Genomic DNA, 18,597 nt, shown 5'->3' with positions numbered 1-18,597 from the left:
ATTGAGAGAAGTCCGGAAAATAGATTCTTCCAGATAATAAAAGTAAATAAACATCAAAATAAGAAATGTTCAATAAAATATAACAAATAGAGGATAACTCAATACAATCTTTTCTTCTTATAGATTGAATGACTTTCAGTTAGCTAAAGAATGTTTTGTACAGTAAAATATATAAAAAAAAATGTTAAAAAAGTCATCGGGTGATTATTTGAACTTTCCCATTCCTGAAATAAGTCATGCTTCTCTTTCTCCCCCCCCCCCATTTGATATTGGAAAATTAGCAGGGCAGATAATCAGTTAAAAATAACATTAAAAAACAAGTTTCAAATTCCAAAAGTAAATTAATCATATTTAAAAAATAATAATAATATAAAACAAGGAACAGAATTGAGCAGATTTTTTAATGCAATGCAACCATCTATAATTTAAAGGCAAATAAAGCATATATATCTGCTGGTGTTCTTTACAAACACTATTAATATTTAATTTCGTTAATATTCATAGTTTATGCTTTTCAAAGATTGTTATTATTTTAACTTCTCTTGCTATCCAACATTTTTTTAGTGTGTTTATTGAAGCAGAATATATGTATAGCTATAGAAAAAGCTGCAAGAAATAATAAAAATAAATTTTTTACTAACACTTTTTTTTAAACAAATCTTAAGTGAAAAAAAAAAGATAGAGGTTTTGTTTCTTTTAATTGCTAAAAAAAATCTGGAAAATATTCATCTCCAGTAAACAGACCTCGAAAATCTGGACTTCTGAAATCCGGAAATTTCTCAAATCCGGACTCATACGTCCAGTTCCTAAGAAAAAATTTTCACAAAAAAAAACAAAACTGTCTTAAAATAAAAATTTTAATGCAAGAGCACAAAACCACAACTCTTCTTTAATAATGAAGCAGTAGATGAAGAGGTAGGGGTGGAGAGTGAATGAAACTTCATAGCTGATAAGGAAATTCCAGTCATTCTTATCAGCTCTGTATAAATAACAAAGAATATAAAGGGGAATCCCCTCCTCCTGAAGGGGAAAGTCTATAGACGTCGGAGGCCTACACATGCGCGTTTAATCGCGAAATCTGCCTGGCGAATTCGAAACTTTGATAATTCTATCAAATTAAGTAAGGTATCTAAAATCTGGAAATTTCGAAAATCCGGACCTTCCAAACCCCCCAGCAGTCGGGATTTTCGAGGTTGCACTGTATTATAATAAGATTTAGGTTTAAGAAGATAGTAATAAAATAATCAAATAGAAATTTTTAGTAAGAAGCATTAAAATCTTAAGTTACCTTTGAAATTTTTGACTCCTCACGTCTCTTCATGGTTTCAAGATTTTGTAAATTATGTCTGCAATTATCATAGTCAAGCAGCTTTCGATTCCGCTTAGAAATTTTGTTCTGAAATTAATTTAAAATAATAAAGAAAATTAAGCACTCCAACAGTATTTTGCACACACTCTTTCCTCAATGAACCATGATTCTAGATAGGTAAGTTGTAACAAATACAAATGGGTAAACATATACACACATATAAATTCATTAACAATATTTACCAAAAGTTTTGTTTAGATGAATTATAGCAAGTAAAGTTTTAATAGAGATTTAAAAAAAAATATATATATAAATTTTCCAAGTATCTGATTAATTTTTCGTTTAGTCAAATTCCAAGTAACCAGATTTTCCGGAGCTCTATTATGTTCAGAAAGTAGTTATTTTGTTACAAATAATCCTATAAAAGTGCCCTTGTACTTGTCAAAACTGCCCTTTCTGATAATTGCATCTTGCTTTAAAAAAAAAAAAAAAAACTGATCACAGAGTCTCAGAAAATAGATACCAAGTTATATATATTGTAGAATTGGCAGAGAACTCTTTAATGAAGTGAAGGCTGCAAATACTAAAATTTTTCGAATTCTCTGTAGAATAGATTTGCTTTAAAAATGTGATTGACTTATGACAAATATGTCACTTTGTATTATAAAAGCTTTTTATCTTCGCTATGCATCTTTTTAATTTATTTATTTGAGTTTAGGTAAAAAAAATTGCTTTGATATTTTATTTCAATTTGATTTAATTTACTTAAAAGAGTGCTTTTCGATTCTGATTATTCCATAATTTTTATATACAATTGAAAATATTCGTTAAATTATATGTGTAATAAAGAAATTAATTTGTTCAAAAAAAAAACTGACAACTAGAAAAAGAAATTTGTACATTGAAACTAACTAAAAAAGAAATAAGAAAACGGGAGAACACAAAATAGTACACAAACTTGGAACAGATGTTTAAAGGTAGGTGAGAAATGTAAAGAAACTTTTCTCCCCTTAACTTAAAAAGGTGAGACCTAAAACAATAAAACTCATCCCCCTGTAACTTGCTCCTCTGTCTTAACTGCGGAGGAGATTCCTTCCCCTATTCTTGCGCTGAAAGCGTCACATGCCCACCAGTGGGACCCAAAATCAGATGTGACAACTGCTGTCACAGCCCCCTGGAAAAGGTTAATTGGGGGCTGGACTCCCAGAATATTATATTTCTATTCGGTATTCATTGAAATTTGCTGGTCTAAAAGTAGTTCATTATTCGGTTCATTGGAGAATAAAAAATTATGTCTTTATCTTAACTGTAAATTTATTCATTTTAAATATTTTTTTATCAATAATTCCTTAATTATTATATTTATTAACCAGAATAATAAAGCACAAAGTCGTTAAATCATCAAGCTAAGTTAACGAAATTCTGCGCAAATATTGCATAATAATAACAAAAATAATAGTTATCAGTTACAAATTTATGACAAAATTTTTTTGGCATAGGATGTTCAAAAACATTTTCTTCAATTTGCAATTTATTGACAGTCCCTCAAACCTCAAAAAATTTTAAACTTCATTGATATGTATGTGAAATAGCATGATCTAAATACTTCTAATTTTATGAGTTGATTCTCTAAGTATTTTTGACTAGTATAAAAAAATGCGTTGGTATTGAAGTGTTTCCATTATTTTGTGCAATCCATGTACATATAGTGTATTCACGTACATGTACTATGAAATAATAATGTATGTGTATACAACGACCATGTAAAGTAACGACATATATATATATGTAACTTTATACTGTGTACGCGTCTTTAAACATATAACGCACGTATACATTCCTAAACGTACTTACAATATATGTTTGTATTTATACACATATATACAATTAATGTGTGGAACGGGCATTCATTATACGCAAGAATGTGCACAAAAATTTAATTTTATTTTTATTACAGAGAAATATTATAATTTTATAATTATTACAGAAAAAGGAACATGTCGAACGAGGAAGCAATTTATTTGAAAATTGTTTCGTTAATTTATTCATGATATATAAGTTTTGCATCACCAATGATTATTATATCTATAACATACTTTGCTTTTTTTATATATATATTTATAAAACGCCTTATTTAATTATGACCTATCGGTTCTGTATTAATGCATTTGTTATTTATTATTTGTTACTATAACTATAATATTTTATTATTGTTATGTCTACATAAGTTTGGAATTATTAAATAATCTTTTTTTTAGAAAAAAGTATTTTGCATCATTGTATATCCTACATTTATTGTATCATATATATTACAAATGGGGTAGATAATTAGTTGCATTTTATTTATTTTAACAAAATAAGCAGAGATTAAAAGTTTATTTTACAATGAACTGCTTTAAAACTCCTGCATTCATTGAGACTGCTCTCATCATAGAAATTTCAGAGTCAGAGAGAGGTAAATATGCAGACCCTTCCTTTTGAGTACAAGATAAATTTGTATTTTACAAGATATTTATTTTGTTTTTTTCATTAATCACATTATTAAACAAAACAAAAATAATTACTGAATTTTAAACCATATTTTCACTTATAAATCAAAGATTTTACAGCAAAGGAAGTCATGCTGATGAAAGAAAAGACTATTCACCCCCCCCCTAGAATAAAGCAAATTGATGCAAAAAGAGAGAATTTTTCTATGGAATAAAAAGTTATAAACAGTCAAATATAAAACTAATAATAGTAGAAGCATGCCATCATGTCCAGAATGAAGAGTAGAAAATAATTGTGAGAGAAATTGTTAAATGTCTAGATGACTAAATAATGGAATTCTGGAAACTTTTTTTCACAAAATCTTGAATGAGGGGAAGCATGCAAAAATAATAATACTTGAGTTTATTGCGGAATTATTATTATTTTACCAAACTGTATAATTCTGAAAGTAAATGCATTCTTTCCCATTGCAGGGAGAATTAATTTAACAAAAAATTTATATGGATCATCGATGCCGAAATGAAGAACTCAAAATAATGGGGCTAATTTCAGATATGTTGAAAAAACGTAATTTATATGATAATAAAATGGAGTTTGTGCTCATTTTTTACTAAATATAAAACATATATTCATTGCATACACATTAAACATTCATGTACGCACAATCAAGCGTTTAGTGTAATTTCAAAATTTGTGCTTTAACATACTAGTTTTATAACTCAAAAAAAAATAAGGCTACTTATTTAAAAACACTTCAACAAAAGAATAAATGCCTTAAATTGATTAGCTATACTCATACACAAGAATCTCAGAAATTTTTTGTTTTGTTTAATGAGTAATCAAAAACCCATTCTGAAAAAAAAAATATATTTAAGATGTGAAAAATAAACATTCAATGTCCTGAAATGCATTTAAATGTGGCATATTGTTTTATGAAGCTAAAAAATCAATCACTAATTGTAGTATCAGCGGTTTGTGAGTATAGACTTACTGAATAAACACAAAAATTAAACTTAAAAACATTTATTAAAAATTAGGAAAACAAAACATAAACAGATGATCTTAGGCCGGACAACCTTGTTTGTTGCCAGTTAGAATATTAATTGCTCCTTTTAGGAAGGAGGTAACTACCAAAAGCAATGCGATGACAGCGCCATCTCTAAATTAACTCAAATATTAGGCAAGACGATAAATTCTGATATTACACTAACAGTGGGCACTTTTATTTGAGGAATTTAATTTCCTTAAAAAAAATTCTAGGTAACAGAGAAAAGTGAGTTTAATCAATAGACAACTAATCAAGTCTAACTATGAATTATCGATATTGCACTAGATCTACAATACTGAGCTGATAAGATCATGCATGCACTACATTACGACAAGCATAAACGGATAAACAGATAGGTATAACTCAATGCTCCCAAAATGTGCAGAAAACTTTTCAGTTCTAAAACAATCAGGACATTACAATATGTTCCAATTACTAAAACATGAAATAAAAAGTTACAATTAGGCCATTCAGACTTACTGATTGGGAATCAATCATTTGTACAAGCAATGTAAGGCTGCAGTATTTTATATGCTAGAATACAAAGATATCTATAAAAAAAATAATAATGATTCACGTACGTCTGCTACAACAGCATGATTTTAATCATAATTATTTAAAAAATTTCTTGTATCAATTTATAGTACTCTTTTTTGCCTATTAATGTTTCTGTGGTGATATAATTTTCAAATATAAATAAATATGCAACTAATATTTAAATAACTAATGAAAATAAAGAGCTATTAATTAGGTTTACAAAAAGAACAAGTGAAAAAAAAAGAGTATAAGTGGAAGAAACATACTGTACAATCTGGAAACTGAGACACATGTGTAGCTACTGGTGATAGCAACTCATCATTTATCTTGTCACAAAACTCATCATAATTTTTATTTAGTACCTGAAATTAGAAATTATGCTGCAAAATTCATATAAGTCAATTAATCTCAATTCAGGCAAGACATGCCAGATGACCATTTCAGTTATAATGAATTAAACAGCAACTTAGTATAGTTGGAAAATAAGAACCAGTTTTACATGTAAAAATATTTAATAAATTTTAATTTTCTTCATGCAAAATTTTTTTTTCAAATAAATGAAGATAATTTAAAATTCCTACATACAAGGATGAGAGTGGTCAGAAAACAAAAAGGAGCAAATCTTAAGATATGTAAAAAAAAACATTTTAAAAATGTGGAATGTACAATATTCAGAGTTCTTGCTCCAGCACAGGACTCGGTTATGTGTAAATAATACTATGTTAACTTTTTCATATAATAATTTCCAATTTAATTCATATTTCACAGTCATCGAATAAAAATATATCTCTGTAAGAGCTTTGCTTCCAGAGTTCAGCCACTGAGTAAATGACTGAGTCTTATGACTGAAGATTACTTACCTAGTATAAATTTCTAACTAGTTTTGGAACATTTATATTGTCAAATCTATTCTAATATCTTGATTCTTTACCACTTTTTTTACCACTTAAAAAATTGTTTTGATTCCTGATGAGCCACAGCGAGAAGTGGGAATAAGCTCTAATAGAATAAACACATTCAGACCTCGATATAAGGTCATCCGCATATAAGGTCACTTTTCCAAAGTTCCGGCTTACTGAATAGGAATTCTCTGTTAGATTATCGGATATATGGTCAAGTTTTAAAAATCGCCATCGCTTATAAGGTCATTTTTATCTGAGGAGAGGTGGGCTCTTTTCTAACAAAAGCCTATTTAACTAAGCCTATTTAATTAAGGCAATTATCCCTCTCTCTCGAGTTCTAGGAAAATGTTACAGCCAACGAATAAGCTAGAATTTCTGAAATTGTTTCACGAGTTGAAGACAGTGAGGTAAATGACAGTGATCCTGAGACTGTAGCTGTAACCCAAGTAGAAGCCTTCAATGCAATAAATGTCATATGAATTTTTTTTGCAAACCATGAGGGAGCTGAGGAACATTTTGAGAAGTTACAAAATCTAGAAAACATTGTTCGAAAAAGGAAACCAAAAACGAGAGACCTGCATAAGTGATTATTTTAAATAAGGTATGATGATGTAATGTATGTACACTCTGAGGAAATTTGTAAACAGCTTTATTTTAAATAAAATTTATCTTAAAAATTTAACTTTCTTTAATTCTTTACTAATTCTGTTAAAATTTATAGACTTAAATATTTAGTTTATGGCCAATCGTTTTTGTTAGTATTACCATTTTTAAAAAATAAAGCTTGAAACAAAACAAAATATACTAATATTATACTCTTATATATTTATCTAGACCAAGGTGAAAAGAATGAGAGAAATAACAGTCTTATAAGTCTTTTTCGTTTTAAATTAAAATATAGTTTTTTGAAAATTACACAATTACCAATAAAATATATATGATATAGCAATTAAAACAATATTTCCACAATTAACAGGTTTTTTTCGGAAGTGCAGATTTGTAACATACCACCTTTTAACAGTGACCGCTTCAATTACACTTAAGTCATAAACTAACTTAAGGTGTTTTTCAAAAGTGTTGAAATTATTTTTTCATTTGGAGCAAAGTTCGTCTAATTTTCCTAAAAGTATGTGAAAAACTTAAACTGACGCTTACCCTTAATAAAAGCATTTGACAAATTTTATATAGCACTATTTGAGCAAAATATGTTTTTTGCTACAAATTGTTGGATGATGGGGTAAGTGGAAGCAATAAATTATAATTTATCATTGCTCTTATATGTTAAATTTAACTTTAACATTAGGGAATAAAAAAATTAATTTGAGAAACATGAAATTTTCATTATTTAATGAAATGTAATGAATGTATGTAACGAATTTTAACAACAACATCCACCAGATTAATATTAACTCTAAATAAGAGTTTCTATCACTTATATAAGGATAATTAAGATATACTGACCTCAGTTTTAATCAAAAATTGATCAAGTCCTACCCAACAAGGCTCATATAATTCATTAACAGTTTCAACGAGACTTCTACGAGCTGCTTGCATAGCTTAAAAAAAAGAAAAAGAGTAAAACCTAATTCGGCACATCAGTAAAAGATGGGATATAAGTGAAAACAAGGTACAAATAAATATTGGTAAAGCCATAAAAAAATCCTAATACAAATCATATCCTCATGTGAAAAAAAATACACCAAGGTTCCCACTCAATTCCAGAAAAGAAATTCCCTGACTTTTTCAGGTATATTAGATTATCAGTCTAAATTTATAATAATTGATCAATTAATATTAACTTACTGTTTCTCTTTTTGCTTCAATATTTGTTATCAAATAATAAAGATAATAAATATTTCAACAATACAGCAAAATGTTAACTTTTTCTTGGAACGGTTAATTGCTGTTACATATTCCATCCCTTCCCTCCAATTTTAGTCATTAGAATTTTTTAAACCAAAATACAAGATCTAAAGAAATAACATTTTAACAAATACATATATCTACAAAAAATTATGCCTATTACTACACTCAATGCTTAAGTTTAAAAAATATTTCAGTTTGTTTTATAATATTAAAAAAAAGACTTATTTTTAGGAAGGCTAATTCAGCCACGTGAACATGCTGAATGCCACGCTAATTTTACATGGCTTGCCCGTCTGGCCAAAATGATTTTCTCAGTATATATTGCATTAATTTCTTCAAACCATTTTAGTAACAATATTAGAAAAAAATTTAAAGCATTAAAAATTTACTCGAATCATGTGTTTCTAACAATCTTGGCTTTACCACCAGTCACCAGTGACCTCGTGGCTCTACGAACAAACTCAGTGCTGGTCACCAGTGGCTCCCATGGCATTCAACGTGTTAAACTGTTTGACTCATTATTCACTACAACTGCGGCACACCTAATTTCGATGTGCGGTTCGCAAGCTTCTGAACACAATAATTAATAAAAAATTTTGGAAAAAATTTGACTGTTTTTTTATTGCTTTTTCTGCCGTAATTGCTTTGGAATTTCGTATGATTTTTTAAAAAGTAAATACTTTTAATATGACATTAAGATATGCGAATTTCGAATTTCAGTAATCACTTTTTGCTTCACTATATTTTTGCTGATTTCATCTTATATCCAAGTGATTTTACAACCCTTTTTTTACCAGTTTCTCTACAAATTTCAACAGGGATTTTGAAACTCCGATAAATTTAATACGATATTACAACTTGTGAGTTTCAAATTGTGCATTTAATATTTCGTATATTTTAATTGCGCACTTTTTGGATCTTTATTTAAGCCACTTTCATTGCAAAATGAAATGATTTTTTTTAAAACTTTTATTTAATTTTTGCTATGCTTTTTCACATGGTTTTAAAAATTCTGAATTTTATAATGACTAGCGAATTTTAAATAATTAATTATTGACACGCATTATCTGATTTATTTTTCTGACTTCATAGTAATACAAGCAATTCCTTTTCTTTTTGCAACTACTCCATTGTTTTTCCACATGATTTTGACGATTCCATATTTTCCCCAACTACGATATTATTACGACATGTGAGTTTTTAATCCAGCATTTAAACAGGGTTGCTACTCGAATGGATGAACGAAATTTCCAGATTCTTCCGACATATTTCTAAAAATTCCTGTCTAATAGCGCAATATGCACTAACAGTGCTGTGGCCAAAATATACAATGAACCAGAAAAATATAATATTAATAATTTATACACTATATGGTACATTTTATTTCAAATAAAAAATATAACACCACAATACAGAGAAATAATGGTAGTAAAAACAAAAGAAATATGTCATATAAAAGAGAACAAAAATATTTTTAAAATTAACATTTTTTATAAATTAGCCAACACAAAAAAAAACATTTTTGTTTTAATTCTGCAATTTGGAAGTCAATAGCAAACACTTCTGATGAAAAATCCTTCATTAATTTTTATTTAATTATATATTCCCTGTTTAATTTATACTTCACACCTGCATGATGCAAAAATTGAACAAGTGAAATTTTTAAAGAAAAAAAAAGGATGTATCTCAAGCCGTGCAAATTAAAATAAAATGTTATTTATATATTTTAAAATACTAAAGAGATGAAATTATTAAAGATTTACATGCTACTAATATTAATATGTAATGCAAATTAAATAAAAAGTAAAGTTTTCTGAGCTTCTTCCAAATAATAAAAATAAATGCTCACAAAAGAAACTAATAAATATATAAGCATTATGAATTCAATAATAATTAAAATCATATGACAACTGGATAGGAGTTTTCTCTTAGTGATAATATTTTTTCCTTTTTTTGGTGAGTGTGCGTATTGAATAAAATTTGTTAAAATGAGAGCAAATAAAAAAAAGATCTGACCCTTTATTATGAAGAAAAAATCAAAACATCATTACAGAGAGAAAAACATTAAACATTTACGACTTTACAAAACAAAAGCATTCCAAAACTTTTAATTAAAATATTAAAATTAATAAGAATTAAACCCAATTGAAAGTAAAATTATGCAAAAAGTAAGCTTTATATAGTCTTTCAATCTCAAACTATATGTTAAAGAGTAAATCCAGTAAACTAGAACAGAATATTAAGAAAAAGAGGGGAATTTATTTTACTCTCCATTATAAAATAAACAATAAATTAGAGATAAACATAATTAAGAGATATAAAAAAAATTTATGAAACTAAAAGCAAGGCAACAAAAACATATAGGGAAAAAAAGGAAACCACAAATTATGTGAAATAAAAAAAGGAATAAAAAAACTTAACATATCTCTCTATTTATTAAAAAAATAAGTAAAAATTTGGAATAGATATCAAGGGTCAATCCAGGTATAAATCTGAGCCTTTTCACAACACTCAAATCCAGAAAAACGTCCCATTCACAAAATTCTAATTTGTAAAAATGGTCCCAAAAAAAAAAAAAACCGGTTGGAAACGAGGTGATTTTCTGACAGCAGCATCAAGAATCGAAAGCGTCTAGCTTAAATTCCTAATCAGCGGGTCATCAGGGGTCTGTCTAGATCTTTCTGAAAGGTATCTATTTTCTGAACATTTAGACATAATTTGTGAAAAATTAAAAATTATATTACAATATCAGGATCAAATATGGATTTATCGTTTCTTAAAAGATATACAAATAAAATTTTAGGAAAAAGTATTTTGTGAAACTACCATTTTTCCTAAAGTTGAATTTGTGAAGATACCACTAAACGGTAGTAAATTCGGCCTGGACACACCCCTGGTCATAAAAGCGTGTAAATAATATTTGAATTTGAAAAACGTTAAGGAGAAAAATTGCGAATGAAAGACGAAAAATTAATCATCCAACATGGAGAAGTTACGGTGGAATTAATCACAAATTGAACGGATCAAAGAGGAGTAACCCAAATTTGAACATAGTAATAACATTGCATTAAAAATATCAGAAGTTGAAAAATTTGAGAATTTAAAAAGGGTTGACTACCGAAAAAACTGTCCCTAAACATCATGAACTTAACATTGAATTGAAAAACCATGTCTGAAGAATCGAAAAAACGATTTAAAACTTCGGGAAAAAACTTATCAAACCATGTGAAATTATATTGGATTACAAACTGAATGCGACAAAAAATAATATTTCAAAATCGAAATACAAAATAGTTACTGATAAAAAAATAGTTACTGATAAAAATATGTTCTTTATCAATTAAGAAATTTTCAGAAAACAATTTTCATTTTCTAAAAAAATTGCCCTTAAAAATAAAACCTGGATCGACCCCAAAACATTACAGTTAAGTGTTACAATTTCCAAGTGGATCAGCAATTCCCATGCTTTCTGCGAGTTTTTAATAACGTGCTTTATTTAATTCATTTATCAAACCTTGGTGATAGAGGAAAATTAACAACAAAAAAAAACAATAATTTATAAGGGATAATAAAATACTATTTATCCCAATAATTATTAAGAATAATATAATGTAATAAAAATTAAGAATAGACAATCTGAAGTATATCCATCCTTCTACCTGTTATGGATCCTAGCAACCATAAACCCTTTCCAATTGAAAGCCTTTCCCATTTGGCTCCATGCAAAATGGGATAAAACAATACTCTTACTTAGGATATGTGTTTTACGGTAAACGCAAAGGTCGCAAGTTTGGCTATTGCCAAATCTAACTCCTCCAGATTTTGGCTCAAAAATTTTTAAATTACTTGAGTTTTTAGACAACTTCCAAATTCTCTGACTTCTCCAGGTAGCGTAGCAACCCTGTTTAAACAACCATTTTTTGATACAATTTTATGGCATATTTCATCATCAATCCAAATTATTCTTCCAATGTTTTCTCGGCAGTTAGAGCCATATATTCCGATAATTTAATACAATGCAAGGCAGAATCCCAATATCTTAATACAATTACAGTAATTGCAACATAAAGAACTCGAGAAGTGGGAAAAATTGAAATTTCACTGTTAGTAATTCTTTTGTAACTTAGGTAATTTTTTCAACAAAAAAAAGAAGTTTCCCATTTAAAATTCATGAAACCTTTAATAATTCAAGAAATAATATCTGAAGCATAATACCAAATAAATATTAAATCTTACTTTGTACTATAATGGTTTTATTTTAATTTTTGGTTTTTCTTTAAACCCTATAAATTTTCTTCAATTAAAATATTTAATTTGAATCTATATTACTCATCAAAATATGTATTTATTGATTTATCTCTTTCATACTTTCTTTCTGTAAAGATTGAGATTTTAAAAAAAAGTTTGAATTTATTTTAAAATGATTAATGACATGAATTAAGTGACATGACAAAAAAATAACACTTCTTTTATCGCATTTTTTATATCTTTTTTAGACATCAATTTTTGATAAAAAGGGGAAAAAATTTTAAAAAAGGGATCAGTTTTTTCATTTTTGAATGAATTTTAATAAACAAAAGTATTTTTATAAATTAGAAGTATTTAATTTTCTGAAAATATTACTGATAAATTCCAGGTTTACTGATAAAAAAAATTAGCACTATTGTTTATATAAAAAATTTTGAAAATATTACCGATAAATTCCAGGTTTACTGATAAAAAAATTGGTGCCTATGTTTACATAAAAATTTGTTATTTGCCGTTAACATGTTTTAATATGTTAATATTTCCTTTGTTATTCAACCCTCTCTGGAAGTCACCCTTCACTCAAAAAGGTTATGCAGCCCTATTATACACATTAGATTTTCTTATTATTTTTGTCATTTTCTCCCATTCAAATTCCAAAAAAAATTCCAAGGATTTTTCAATGACTTTCATGAACCTATAATCAAATTTTTCAAGGACTTTCTCAGTAATACTTAGCATGCTAAAATACATTTCAAACAGATTGTACTACATTGAAGAATATATAAAATTTATCAATTTTATATGGTTTAAACTGCTGGTAATTTTTTAATATGTGTAGCCCATAGCATGATTATTGCGCACCCGATTTCATAGCTACATTGTGGTGCAAATCAGTTTGGAGATTTAAAAAAAATTTATTTAAATAATTAATTGAAAAATAGTATTTAACATATTTTTCAATTTTAAAAACACAATCTTTTTATTATCCCAGAATATCAGCAATGTATTTTGCACATAATAAAATCTTTTGTAATACAATATTTAGACAGATAATAGACTAAGATTTACTAAATTTTATTTTATTTAAAATAGATCCTAAATCACAAAGCATGATTTTTTTAAATTTTGTGAACACGATTCACTATGCCTAGAATTTAAAACAGTGTGTATACAAATCAGGATATGTTACACGCAAATCAAAGTACATGAACAAAGCCTTGAGGATCGCGAAAATTACGTAACACAACGCATGGCTTGCAAATTGATATGCAATCTGTTTTGTAAATCGAAACTATATGAATAACAAATACAGTTTGAAAAATGCACAAAGTAACAGGGTATAAATAGCGAGAAATGATACATAAACCACTTTAATGCGATCAACGATTTCTTAATGGATTCTGTCAACATGGTCCCAATAGTTTGGTCAGCAGAAAAGTTCAATGTTTGTATGTTGATTTCACTTTTTCCCTAGTTCATTATATCTTGAGAATTTTTCAAGTGATTTAAAAAATGTTTGACACAGTTATAAAATTTGTTTAACCTTGCAATAAATAACTTTAAGTATAATACATTTTTTATTATTTTACTTAATAATAATCGAAAAAATTTAGAATTTTAAAAGTACACAACCTTTTGCATGATTTTAAATAATGTAATTTTAAATAATAAAATTCAAAATTTGAGCAAAATCAATTGAATTTTTCCTGAGAAAAAGAGTATGTTCGACTTTTGTAAGAGTCGATTAATGAGTAACTATTTGACTGATTTAGCTCTAGTTTAAATTTTGCCATGCAAAATTTACATACTTTAAAATTATGTACCTTACAATTCAACATTTTTTAACTTTTATTAAATAAAAAAACAAAAGTTTACTAAAAGTTATATTTTGCATGGAATTATCTGCAGATAAATGAATTGTATAAAAGCAAACAATTGAATTTAAGCGAATTGCATGTAAGCAAACAATTTTCAACATGCTAAAAGCTCCTGAGATATGCTGAAATATGATTAGATCGAAATAGACTTGTGTTATTAAGGGTATCCTGTCTATTTTTTTAGCACTGCACACAGCTCTTAAAGATATATGAATTTAAAATGCATAAAAACTAAAATTTGTACCTTTTAAGCACTGATGGTAGTTTTTGAATTCCTTTTGCAATCTTAGGGCAGCATTCTAAAAAAAACATATATATATATATATATATATAATAACAAGCAAAAGTTTCTATTAGTTAGAAAGCTCTATTAGTTCTAGTTAGAAATTAGTTGTTTACAAGATTCCTTTATTGCAAGTATGCAGAAGTCTTTTTTTTACTATGGATCTTCAATGTTTAATTAGAAAATCTTGTCTGACAGATATTGAACTACAGACTTCAAGAACCCCTTTTTTACGGACTTGATTAGTGACTATTTAATTGTTCATCCACGCGGTTTTATCATTCGCATCGACTGTTACAGCTAGGTATTTTTACTGACTATTAAAAAACTCGATTTTTTAATGCTATATTATTTTGTAAGGCGAATTCTGAATCATGCAATTAAAGAACCACTTTTAAATGATATCGATTTATAAATTGATGTTATGATTTTATTGTAAATTTAATTGGATCTATTGGTCTTATTTCTGACAGTTATTGCTAAGCATTTCACAAGTTTTAAGAAATTTCAGTTTCTTTTTCAATATATTTCAATATGCAGATTTAAAATCGCAAAATTAAACTGTCACTTAGTGACGTGTTCTAGTCATCACAACTCCATCACTAACAGAGTAAAATGCACAATTTTTTGGCTATATTTGTATTCCCAGAAGAGTAAAGCAAAGAATATGCGAGTAGGACCGGGTGATGTAAGAAATTTTATATTGTGATAAATCGCCTGTTAAACATCGCGATATAGCGATTTAGCATATGCTTAAAAACTATGTATCACAAATCTTTAAAGCCATCAAAAATAAATAAAAGGAATGAATCTATTTCAAAAGAAAAAGTTAATTCTAAAAAATTATTCTATAACATCAATAGCATTACTTAATTTTTTCAATTAAATAATATAAAGATGTCTTAAAGTAAAAACAAACCCAAGCTTTATTTTAATTTTTTTTAAGTTAAACATGACAAAAAATTTATTGGTTTAAAAAAAATAATAAAACTGCAACAAAATATTTTACATACATGCTTTAAAAATTGAAAGAAAAAAACGAGAGCAAAAAACAAACCAAAGAAATTTTCACCTGAGTAAACGATGTTTTAAATTATTTGTTAAAATAAACCATGCTTTTAAAACATTGTTAGACATTATTTATTTAGAATAAAGTTGTATTAACTATGGTCAAATTCTATACTTAGTAAATGTAAAAATAAATTTAAGTTTTTAAATTTATTTATTATTACTTTTTTTTTTTGAAAATAAAATCACTTAGAGATTTATTTGTTTAAAAATGATACTGCCTATCCAAGACAGTTAAGATAACACTAGGTCAACTAAAAATAATTGACAAGAATCGTTAAATCCCGACAGACCAAAAAAAAAAAAAAAAAAGACAAAAAAATGCTATTNTAAAAAAAAAAAAAAAGACAAAATAATGCACAACGAAACGATCGCTGCTAAGTAGCAAAAGTGAAGCTGAAAATAATCTTCAAGAAACGTAAAATCCCTAAGACAAAATTGGCACATTAAGAAACTAACTACTTCTGCATTTCAAAGCTGATCCCTGCAAGAAACTGGGAGTTTTGATTCGATTAGCTCTTCGTCATTCAAAGTCACGAAACTAACTAAGTCTTCGTAGCTAGACGCTATCCACCTCTCGAAAAGCTAGATGAAATCAAAATCGTCTCCGTCAGCGTGGTAACAGCGTTAGCGTAGGCAAGGATCCTCACATGCTAAATTGTTATATTGTTAAACCGCAAGCCCTGTCTTATACCGGCGGCTGAAATCAGATCTCTGATGCATTGTCTAAAACAAAAATCATTATATCGGCCTGACGATATATACCTTATAAATTGATATTTTGCGATGCATCGATTCATCGCCCAGTCCTCAATGCAAGATAATTTTAAATATTATTATTTTTAAGATAAGATTATTTAATATAGTGCAGATAGTGATAAAAATATTAAGCTATTTCATTTCTTCTAAAGGTATGTCTAAGACTTAATAAAAGTTTATCAGTTTTAATCAGGGTTGGCAAGTTTTAGACAAGACTGTTTCATCTGGTTTTACCGATGGTTTAATCAATTTTGTTTAAAGGGTTTCTTTACATAGTTTTTGACAAATGGCAAAAACCTAAAATTTTAGCGCAAGGATAATTATTAGCCATTATAAATAAAAAGTGCTTATACATAAACATACATATAAAATTGTGAAAATAAAATGATCAATCAATTATATTCTTGAAAAATTTCATATTATACTCTTTTTGTTTGACAATCACTGTCAAAACCCCAAATTTTGGTGAAGAAAGTACTAAATAATTATAAATAAAAATTTGTAAAATTAAAATTTATCCAATCTGCTAATTTGTTAAATAACTGAAAATAAAAATACAAAAACAAACAGCTTAATAAGAAAACACAACAATCAGCTTATTCATTAAATATAAAATCAATTTTAATTTACTCCTCTTTCCCTAAAGCATTAAATTAAAAAAAAAAAAAAAAAAATTTTAAGTCCTCTGTACTCCATTTTTCTAAAAATTTGAAACTATTCTTTTGACTGATGCTGAGTTGCACAGTCTAGAAAATAAATATACTAAAGCTATTATAGCATAATAAAATAACATGTAACTAGGAAATTTATTCTAATAGCTGTACTAAATATTAATAGTAATTTAATTAAATCATTGAATCATCAGTTAAACATTTATATTTTTTATAAATTATAATTAGTTTACTAATCGATGAACTTATTACACATTATTATAATTTACATAAAGTCATTAATATTGGAAATATTCATGTACATATTTCTAGAAAATTTTAGAAATTCAGACTATCTTCTTATTTGAAATTTAAAAAAAAAAAATAGGCAACAAGCGTGAAAGACATTCAATTGCAAAATAACGGTTAACAATCTTGGTAACTGGAAACAAAAGCCATCTCAAATAATATTTAAGTAATTACTAAATATTTCTTCTACAGCACTATTGATTTCAAAAATTAAAAATAAACAATGTAGTTGCTTTTATTATTGACTTGCCACACAGAAAAAAAAAAGAGAGACTGTTTATAAAGTTTATTTCCGAAGAATTTTATGAAATATATCTGGAGGGAATGTTCCGTTTTGTACATGTTACAATAATGTGTGGAGATCTATGTAGAGAAATTACCACAATATTTGCTCAGAAAAATTAACCGCTGCAAGACTGCAAGTCTAATTTTAATAGCTCAATTAAATTAACTGGTCCTAATAAGTAAGATGGTTTCAAAAAATAAGGAAAAGTAGGAAATAACGAGAATTTTTCTTAAAAATAGAAACGTTTGTCCTAAGACATTCAATAATTTTTTGCCATTTTGTTCAATTTACGAGCTACACTTTTTTCACTCTATGTAAGAATAAAAATAAACTCAAATAACAAATAACTAATCTATTCTTTACACATTTTTTATATTAATTGCTACTTAGGAATGTTCATATAATGAAGTTTTATATAAAAATAATTAGACAAGTAAAGAAAAATCTAGATACTGAATTTAACATTAAAATAATTACTTTTATTTACCATAAATATTTTTTGCAATAAAAAAATTAAGACAGAAAATTCACCTGTTGCTTTGAAAAATTTTTTACATGGAAGTCAAAATCTTCATCAGTAGTCCTGTCTGCTTTTCCAAAATTCTGTAAGAGCTAAAAAATAGAAATAATAACATTTAGCGATTATATTTTACTTTAGAAATTATGAATCATTAGGACCCAGGGCCTTCAAATTCTTGAGTACCTCTTTGCTAAAAAAGAGTGCCTATTTAAGGTATAAATTATTCTAAATTTTTACAAATAACAAAAGTAGGCAAAAAAAAAAACAATTAGAAAGGAAGCTAAAAGGTAGTTTCTAAAATGGAAAAAACATAAAATTTTCTGTGATATTGAGCAGTGATTGATACGTTTATTACTGGAATACCTAAGCAAGTAGACAACCAAAATCACCCAGATTGCCTGAGAAACTAGTTTAAAATTCTTCCCCCTTTCTAAACATGATGCCC

At 27.1% G+C, this 18,597-nt stretch overlaps 1 protein-coding gene across 12 annotated transcripts in view; it reads right to left on the bottom strand.

Moving 5' to 3' along the window:
• The window catches only part of LOC107444578 (amphiphysin), a 69,685-nt gene that overhangs the window by 35,771 nt on the left and 15,317 nt on the right, over positions 1-18,597 (bottom strand). For 11 of the 12 annotated variants that reach the window (XM_016058745.3, XM_043041160.2, XM_043041164.2 and 8 more), the window contains exons 2-6: positions 18,164-18,244; positions 14,522-14,576; positions 7,748-7,842; positions 5,651-5,746; positions 1,289-1,396 (exon numbers count right to left, since the gene is read on the bottom strand). In XM_016058745.3, coding sequence (XP_015914231.1) covers positions 1,289-1,396; positions 5,651-5,746; positions 7,748-7,842; positions 14,522-14,576; positions 18,164-18,244 — 435 coding nt within the window. Of the gene's footprint in view, positions 1-1,288; positions 1,397-5,650; positions 5,747-7,747; positions 7,843-14,521; positions 14,577-18,163; positions 18,245-18,597 lie in introns of those variants that run through there. The other variant, XM_071187537.1, reaches the window with a different exon arrangement.

The sequence above is a fragment of the Parasteatoda tepidariorum genome, chromosome X1, assembly GCF_043381705.1.
Source record: "Parasteatoda tepidariorum isolate YZ-2023 chromosome X1, CAS_Ptep_4.0, whole genome shotgun sequence".
NCBI classification, from domain to species: domain Eukaryota; kingdom Metazoa; phylum Arthropoda; class Arachnida; order Araneae; family Theridiidae; genus Parasteatoda; species Parasteatoda tepidariorum.
Note: the sequence above shows the minus strand (reverse complement) of the source record. Positions and strands in the feature narration are given on the sequence as shown.